Below are 9,391 nucleotides of genomic sequence, written 5' to 3'. Positions count from 1 at the left end.
CTCATTGAAATAAAGATATTGGGGACATATAGTCCCATGGATTAGACAGAATGGCTGCTCGTGTTTCCACATTCTTCCATCAGACATGGTGAGTGGCCTTGGGCCTAAAGTAGGAGAGAGGTGGAAGTAACATCAATTTGTGTGGCACTTGTTGAGGGTAGGTACACTGATGCAATGACGTGAATGACGGATTGCATGGTGTAACCGATTATTGTACTAATGTACCGTATGGAGACAATTTAGTCCAGTGATGGTTAGAGGACACACACACACACACACACACACACACACACACACACACACACACACACACACACACACACACAGTATATACTGGTACCCATTCCTTGTAAAGCAATGATATCAAAGATGATAGACACTACATGATGCTGAATGATGTTAAAACACACTGGCAACCCAACTTTTATATGGATGTCATATATTGCTGATTCATAACGTATCCCACCTTATCCCTTGCAAGAACTGTTATTATATGCATATTCAAAACATGACCCTTCCCAGTGGCAGTCACTTTTTTATCCTGGGTACCTGGTCCTGAGCCCAGCTGATTCTTACACTGGCTCCTACCCTATCCTTCTACTTTATTATCAACTAACTTAAAATATAAATAATACTTGCAGTTATTACCATTTTATTATTTACAGTGAAGTACACAATGATGACTTACAAGTAACCATTATTATTATAATGATATGACTGAAATAAGACTAAGAAATCTGGATTAAGGAAACCTGCTAAAAAATAAATAAAATAAAATAAAAACAATATCAATGAAACTGATACTACAAAGAATACCAAGGATCTCTGGTTCACTTTATAAGCACCAAGAGTCTTGGGGGGAAAATCAAAGTTCAAATTGTTTTAAGGAAGTCATTGAAGTCCTGCACGGATGTCTTGGCCACTACTGTGCAGAAGAAGACATCGTCACCTGCCACCAGCTGCTTTGGAGAAACATACCCAGGAAGCTTCGGATTGTACTGTGCTCGGCCAATGGACCTGCCAATGAAAATATATATCCTGAAAATACTCCATACATCTATTGTCCAATATTTTATCATCCCATCAAGAGCACAGGGGTTCCTTAAGAGTTGCCTAATTACTGGAATACACGATTATAAACATAATAATTGCAATCTAAACTTTCCCATTATTTCAAAGACAAGGCAGGATTCAACAGTAGGAAAGCTATCACCAGAGTTCCAAGTGAAACAGGTCACATATTCATTCACGTATCCTTTAGGTTTTCAAGACTGCTCCATTCCATTGGCTATGAGGAGGGGGGGCCCCGAAATTCCCAAAATTGTGAAAAAAAATTCATTACAAAACTTGCAGCAAACACATTTTTGTTCCCTTCAAAGTAAGTACTCTCCTTCAGATGCATGCTACAAACTTGTCCCAGTGCTTTTCCCATTTCTGGAAATACTTCCTAAAGTCATCTTTTGTCACCTTGTCCAGAGACTCCTGCATTTTTTTCTGGATTTCTTCTAAGTTGTCAAATCTTCTGCCTTCCAATAAAAAAAAGATGATCAACATCACCTTCACATATGAGTGACTCTGATGTGCTGTTTTTGGTCACAGTGATGATGTTCCAACCCACTGCAACAACTGCCTTTCTGTTTCAACATCATAACCATATACCCATGTTTCATCACCTATTATGACATTTTTCAGAAAGTAAGTTTTTCCCGCATTTCACACAAACACATGGCTCTTCAAGATCCTTCACTGCTCAGCTTGTAACAGATTGTCAAGTGCATTAAACACACATTCACTCATGCACGTGTAGGTCTACCTTGATGATTAAGTGACATGGCAAGTGTTAGACTAAAACTCAAAGTTGCCACTACTCAGTGCTCCCATCACGATCATGCTATGCTGGTTAGTTGGCACGCTATTTAAAAAGTTTTCTTTTCTTTTCAACACACTTTGTATATGTTTCTCTTCTTTTTTTACCGTCTCATACCAAAGGGCAGGTCTGGCAAAAGCTTCAGGGATTTCTGTCTTCATTCAGCAATAACCTTTTTCTCAAGGCACATCACTGCCCATCAATGTTCCTTCACTTTGTCCTGTCGTCTGGTTCTTGTTCTATCTCCTCTTCTCTCATCTCTCAGTCATACATTGTCCCCTAGTCTGATTCTTGGCTTATCTCCTCTATGCCTCTAAGCCATAACTTGTCCTTCCACCTGGTTCTTAGCCTGTATCCTCTTCTCCCAGTCATTGTACTCTAAAACATCTGTATAGCCAGTTCATCTAAAAATACTGTATTTCTCTTTGTGATTTCAGTCACATCCATCTCCAATCAGGTTTCATTTTCTAGACTTCTCGTCATTCATTCACTCTGCTCTCATCTTAAACACTTTCTCTCATTCAACCACTCAACTTTCTGGCCACATAAAATTCTCATATATACTGGCAGATACAAAATATGATGTGCCAAAGCATTAATCATCTTCTAAAGGAGAACTAGGATATGTTAGTGTTAACTTTTATCTACAGTACTACTATATGATTTCATTAAGCTGAAAGCAGCATCCCATACTTAAAAGCATACTTGAGATAGGAATGTCGCTGCTTCAGCCTAAACTCCCGTGATGTAAGGACATGAGGGAACTGCAACAACTGATCATGACTGAGACCCATTACATTGTGTGCAAAGTCAAACCTCCTCATCAAAGACACTCCATCTGTGGACAAAAATGGCTAATTATAATCTGTATAATAACAACATATATACTTTCTATCTACAAATGCTTCTGAGATCATCTGGATAACAAACATATGGGAATCTTAGCTGCTGCATGTTAAAACAATACATCCAACTAACCTTTTACAGGTAATTTTGGGACCATGGTGAAATAATGCTTTCTGTACTATGGCTGTTTCAATCCCAGCTTCCTGATCAAAGCCCTCAAATACTCCCACAATATTCTACTTTACTCCCAAAACCAGCTTTACACACCCACGGCAATGCTACAAAAGTCAACTAATTAACGCAAATGATGAGGCTTCATTTAAGATTTTTTTGGTTAAAAACAAAGACAACTCAATCCCGATAAATTCAGTAAAAATGTATGATGACACATTCCATTCATTATCTAATCCTTTACTGGTCCTTTAATCATGAGCATATGAATTGTGGGATAACCTACTCATTATGAACATATATGACAATCATAAAACACATTAAAAATACAATAACCTTAACATATTTTCAGCTGAACTTAAAAAACATTAGTACATAACCTTTTACTGTCTCTCCAGCAAAGCATAATGGTCAATGTTTCAAAGAGGAAGATATTTAACGGTACACTGAACTTACTTGCCAGCCACAGTCTTGGTTTTGACAAGAGTAGGCTCTTCATCTCACTCTTGGTAAATCCCATTTCTTCCAGTACTGAGAAGCATGTTTGCTGCAACAGGAAGATATGTGTTAGTATGACTACAGCTTCAAGAGTACGTAAGCACAAGGGCTTAAGGGTAAATGCAGATAAAACAAAAGTGATGATATCTAGGGTTGGTGGCAGTACAGTCAAAGAAGAGGGAGAGTGGCCATGTGCAGTTTGCCAAAAGGGCGTGGGAAGTAATTCCATCTTGTGGAGTGTTTGTGATAAATGAGTACACAAGAGATGTAGTGGTATTAGAGGTAGACTGCAAGATAATGCCGATTTTATGTGGGCGGTGTGTCAGGGAAAGCAGGTGGAGATTGTCAGGCGTGAAAGCATTGAACTTGTTGGTGAGTCTCTTGAGTGTCTGGAAGAGTTTTGTAATGCGGGAGACAAGTTATGTGCTGGAGGTGGGGCTGCAGCTAGCTCTGTGGCTAGGGTGAGAAGTGGTTGGAAGAAGTTCAGGGAGCTGTTGCCTCTCTTGACATTGAGAGGACTCTCCCTATGTGCTAAGGGGTCTTTGTATACGGCATGTATTAGGAGTGTGATGCTTTATGGTAGCGAGACATGGGCAGTAAAGGAAGAGGATATTCGCAGGCTCAAACGTGCAGAAATGACAATGATTAGGTGGATGTGCAATGTGTCCCTGCATGCAAGGCCTGGGGGAGCTGAGTTTACGATGGAGGAGTTGAGAGGTAGGATGGGACTGGAGTGTATTGGTGTTGTGATGAGGAGAGGTAGATTGAGATGGTTTGGGCATGAGGAGAGGATGCGGGATGAAAATTGGGTGCAGAAGGTGAGAAGTGTTAATACTGGGGGTGGGGTTGCGAGGGGGTAGACCGAGAAAGATGTGGGACGAAGTCATTAAGTATGACCTCAGGGTTAAGGGACTGAACAGGGGGGCTGCCATAGATTGTGCAGCGTGGAGAGCTGCCATTAGGTGACCAAGGCCAATGCATGCAAGCATGTTGGAGCCTTCAAAAACGAAATGAAACAAAACGAAACGAATTCATCACCAGCATCATCATCATCCTGACCTCTTTTCCCACCTTAGGGCAGGGTGAGGAATAACAACATCCAGACAGCCCAAGTATGCCCAGTTCAATGGGCCACACTTCCATTCACTCATCATTCAAGCCCACGGAATCCTGGCTCCATCAGATGGACCAAAAAAAATTTCACCACGGTCTGTAGCTTCACATATACTGTGTTAGGACTCCATATTATAAATACAATTAATTATAGAAAACATGATAGATAGATAGATAAATAGATAGACAGAGCACCAGGCAAGCCTGGGAACGGGAAATGAGCTTGCAAGTGTAACTGAGGAAATGTCGACAATACACTGGAAGCAGCAAGTCACGGGATGATATAGGTAGTGTGTCAGCGAGATAGCATACGAACAATGCCTATTGATCATACACACACATACACACATACTCACACACAGGTTTCTAGAACATTCCAACAACAGCGTAACACACGTGACACCACCCCTGCTACACCAGAATTTAGGAAGCAGAGCTCAGAAGGAGGCTAGCTATAGAACCGACAGGTAGTGGAGAGAGTGAACAAGACGAGGGGGTCCAACTAGACTTACTTAGTATATTAAGTCTCTGTAAGACATACCTTGCTCAGCTTAGATTTTCTCTGAAGATAATAAATTAAGATCAACTCCCTGTATTCATCTTTAACTCCTACTACAAGAATCGAGTGTCAATTCGAATGCTGTCACATTAAAAAGGGGAGCCAAATTACAGATATGAAAACCCCTCAGTGCTGGCTAATGTACCATATGTGAATTATGATTTCATTATGGGTATTATTCCAAGGGAGAATGAGCTTAAATATGATTACACAGAAATGAGGATGGCTAGATGGGCGTGTGGTGCCTCCTTAACTGACAAACTTTAAAAAGTCAGATATGAAAATGAACAACTGAGAGATCAGATGGGAATTGATGGCATTAGCAATGTAATGCATGGGGGAGAAACTGAGGTATTCAGAACATGAAGAAAATGAAGAAAGATACTTGAGTAAAATGACCTGTGAGTGGAGGGAACAGCACCAACAGGTAGACAGGGGGGATTCTATCTAGAAACCATCAGTACATGAGATTGCTAGACATAAGGAAGGATAGGTTGTTGCTGAGTACAGACACATATGCCTAGGGATCCTTTTGTAGAGGCCACCCCTTGCATGATGCAATGTCTGGTGACAGACATTATTCATACTGCACATGCTCACTTATCATGGCATTAAGGGAGATCCTTAAGTATGAATAACCTGCACACCTTGATTAATCAGCAATCTCACCTCCTTATGCTAATTTTTGCTAAATTAGCCTTATTTACATCATATGATTACATAAATGGATGTGAATACACTACACAAATAAAATATGGTTCATTCGCAGCAACGTTTTTGCCAGTACCTGAATTTACCTATCTGAACACAACACATCCCACTCATACAGTCCACTTCCCAGTCCCAAATTATTAATAATTTAGCCAGACAATTCTTTCTTGTTGATCCCTTCACTTGAATTATATAGTTCTGGCAACTTTCAGACAATCATATACATCTTAGAAGACTTTTCCATTTAAAAAGCCTGAGTACATTCATCATTAATCCCTTCAGTAGCATAAGTTTTTCCTAAGTTGGCATAAAGATTTATGTACAGTTGACACTTTACTCCACCCTGCTACAATCTGGAGGCTTATGAGATATATAATTTGGATGTAACTTTGATATCTCAGCAGTTTCCGGCAACTGTTTGGAAGAAATTAGCTGGTCTTGGTACTTGGTTTAGCTCCGAGTCTATGGAAAACATAGCTGTACCACGGTCAGCCTCAATATGGGGACTCTAAGAAGGAACATGGTGTCATCTGAAAAGACTGACTGATTACCTTGATATTGCTGAACCTGACTGTGATGAGACGAGGCTGTTTGGTGGCAAGTGCTCGCACCTCATTCCCAGTCAGCTCAAAAGTGTGTTGAAAGAACCCCAGCCGGTGGTCTATCTTCACTGTACTGTATCATAAAGGGATAAATATTAATTAAAAATATTTTGCTCAAGGATGGGTCTTCAAATTCAAAGGAATGGCCAGTAAAAAGGAATCAGAAATATGCTACTCACTATGCATGTTGAAGACATGAATACCTATAAACAATTTAAGAATCAATTTCTCCTTGAATATCTTCAGCAAGAAAAACATTAAAAAGAAGAAGAAGAAGAAAAAAGCATGCACTGCTCTCACCTAGTGATGTTGGTAACACTGGGTACAGGGAAGACAGAGGAAAATGCAAGGGAAAATGACTAAGATATTTATATCATATATGGATCTGAATAAAAGCATGTAACAAGGTCAACAGGGAGGGATTATGAAGGATGAAACCTGCCCAATGTTGCAGACAGCTCTTATGATGAAAATATACCGTAGCACGGTGATGATGATGTAATTACTTCGGATCAACTAAATGTGAATTCAATGGACAGAAGTAATTCAGCTTAACAAGCCCATTCAGCAGCTTTTCTGTCTAATGGTCATCTTATCAACCATGAATTTAAAACTACCTTGTTCAATAAAATAAGTTTTAATCAGAAGAACTAGCAATGCCATAGAAAGCGTCACAAATAAAAAACAAAATGGCTGTTCTTTGTTCTCACAATGAAAACTATTTTAAGTTAAACATGAGCCAATAAAAATTATCAGTGACAGTCCATGTGATCTGGACAGGTATAAAGCCCATGACTTGTGAACAACACTATGAAGCATATACAACATACCTGCAGTCCTAAACTTTCATAACTAAAAGCCATAAAATAACCTGAACAGCAGCCAGTAAGGGTTCTGAGTGACAATCCGTGTGATCTGGGCAGGTGTGAATCCCATGACCTCCAGGTAATTGACTCGAGCCTCTAGATCCTCCAACTGCTCCCGGAATATAAATGGGTTCACAGTCAGCCAGCGGCCAAGGCCTTCTGCAGGTACTCCGATATCATGCAGAAACCTGGAAAGCAATTGTGCTGTTCTAATGTGCTACTGTAAATTAATGGCCGTACAGTATACTTTAAAGTGAAACTGTGAGAGGGAAGGTGAGCCCCTTACCAGTATTTAATGTACCGGTAATGGCTGTACTCTTTGAGGTGAGGCTGTGGAAGGAAAGACAAGGCCCATTCTTTTGTTATCATTTACTAAACATCTTAGGTTATTAGATGCATTTAGCCTGCATCCCAAATTATAGCATGCAGCCATCAACAATTTAGAGTCCAGATACAGTATTTTATTTGTCATGAGGTTCAGATACGATTGTTAAAACTTGGGGTTTGCTTTCCCTTTCCAAGCTTCACAGCTTCAGTTCAGCATGTAGCCCACTGAATAAAAATTCTAACTTTCACATAAAGCTACAGATTATTTACAAACACATTACCATCATCCTACCCTTACTTCCAAAAAAAAAATGAAATGGGAAACAAAGACACTGGATACCGTACTATTTTCTAGCACTCATACGCATATAATGTCTAGGGTACTCTTAAATGACCATCACTCACAGAATGGCTTCATTTGGGTTATTCTCACATGAATGTTACTTCTAGGTCACTCTCACATAATGTCTACTTCTGAGTTGCTCTCACTCATGTAATGCCAACTCTAGAGTTACTCACATAATGTCTATGCAATGGTTACTTTCACTCACATAATGACTACTCTTGCCAAACCCTCACTCACGTGATGTAATGTTTCATGTCTGCCTCAAAGTCTAGCCTCAGGATAAAGTTCCCGACTTCTCTCCTCTTCTCCCACTGGCTGAGATCAACGCCAAGCTTTACCATCTGCTGCAGTGTGGGGGACCTGAGAAAAAGGAGAGGTGAATAATAACACAGTACAGTAGCCAATCATTACTCACAGTGATACCTTTATTTCATGAAATTGTTTGAAGTGCTTGCAAGGTGGTAATCTAGCATGAATTACACAGCAGCTTATTATCATACCATACAATTTAACTTACATATAATGCTGGTAGGCCACTACATAAAGGAGAACTTGAATCTAAAACAATGTTCCAGAATGGTCATATCATATATAAAAAATTAAGTTGTTAAATGCAATATGTGGCACTGCTGTACACTATGAAAACTTTAGAGAAAAAGAGAGGGAAAAAAAAAATTATGGGACAAGACCAGAATCTATGTACAGTACTTTAGAAATGAAAATCACCAGGAAAGAAGTATGCTAATATAAGAAATAACTTGCACACAGCAAAAAATGTAATTTCCTACTTGTTGATGTAAGCAGCAAAGTTGAAGCTTGGCCTCAGTTCTGGAGCAAAAACGTCAATTTCAGCTGCATCTATTGGAGGTAACAAAACATCTCGAGTCTCCTGGCTGGCTACCCAGGACATCTCCCTTGACCAGTCGCCTTCCAGTTCACTCAAGGGAAGCTCATTTGAAGGGTCCTGAGCAACCACTGTGACACTCTCATTTTCTATGGAGTAGTCTGTGAGGTTTGGGTGTGTCTGATTCTCTGTATGCACTTGGGGATCTATATTTTCATCAGGATTTTTTGTGAGTGCCTGATTTGCATTACTATCACTTTGAGATTTCATGGAAGTTTGTGAATGACAGGTTTCTCTGTTGATATATTCTACAGTTTTATTTTCAGTGACTTCTCTGTGTCTTTGATCATTTTTGCTGTCACTGTACCTCACTCTGGACATCTTATTATCAATATTTTCCCCATGATTACTTGCAAATACATGGGATTCTTTGCGTTCCCTAGCCTGCCTTATTCCTTTATCAACACAAGTTCTGGGCAAGTCAAATATACCGCTTTTAACTTCATCACTATAATATCTACACAAGATGCTACTGGAGTTATTTAAAAAGGCACATTGATTTTTTAGCATTAAAGTACTCTCACAGTTCAACACCTTATTGTCTGTTTCTTTTGGAAACATCAAACAAGATACTTTTCTGG

The 9,391-nt window shown here is 39.6% G+C and overlaps 1 protein-coding gene across 1 annotated transcript; it reads right to left on the bottom strand.

Annotated features, from left to right (window-relative positions):
- Positions 1–858: 858 nt before the first annotated feature.
- Positions 859–9,390, bottom strand: mTerf3 (mitochondrial transcription termination factor 3). The gene is made up of 7 exons (XM_080275341.1): positions 8,695–9,390; positions 8,144–8,266; positions 7,239–7,421; positions 6,317–6,440; positions 3,341–3,431; positions 2,573–2,705; positions 859–1,017 (listed from the first exon to the last, which is right to left on the bottom strand). The coding sequence occupies exons 1-7, from the start codon at positions 9,369–9,371 to the stop codon at positions 873–875; spliced, it is 1,476 nt and encodes a 491-aa protein (XP_080131467.1). The 5' UTR covers positions 9,372–9,390; the 3' UTR covers positions 859–872.
- Between the last annotated feature and the right edge of the window lies 1 nt (position 9,391).

Source organism: Coenobita brevimanus, chromosome 61, assembly GCF_032717465.1.
Source record: "Coenobita brevimanus isolate Jiangsu-jjx chromosome 61, ASM3271746v2, whole genome shotgun sequence".
NCBI lineage: Eukaryota > Metazoa > Arthropoda > Malacostraca > Decapoda > Coenobitidae > Coenobita > Coenobita brevimanus.
Note: the sequence above shows the minus strand (reverse complement) of the source record. Positions and strands in the feature narration are given on the sequence as shown.

Excerpts from the sequence above, each read along its gene's own strand:
- mTerf3 (XM_080275341.1), bottom strand. The coding sequence starts at position 9,371 with ATGTTTCCAAAAGAAACAGACAATAAGGTGTTGAACTGTGAGAGTACT. Across the intron at positions 7,422-8,143 it reads GACATGAAACATTACATCAC|GTTTCTGCATGATATCGGAG; the intron begins GTGAGTGAGGGT and ends ATTGCTTTCCAG. Across the intron at positions 2,706-3,340 it reads ACCAAGACTGTGGCTGGCAA|ATGGAGTGTCTTTGATGAGG; the intron begins GTAAGTTCAGTG and ends TTTTGTCCACAG.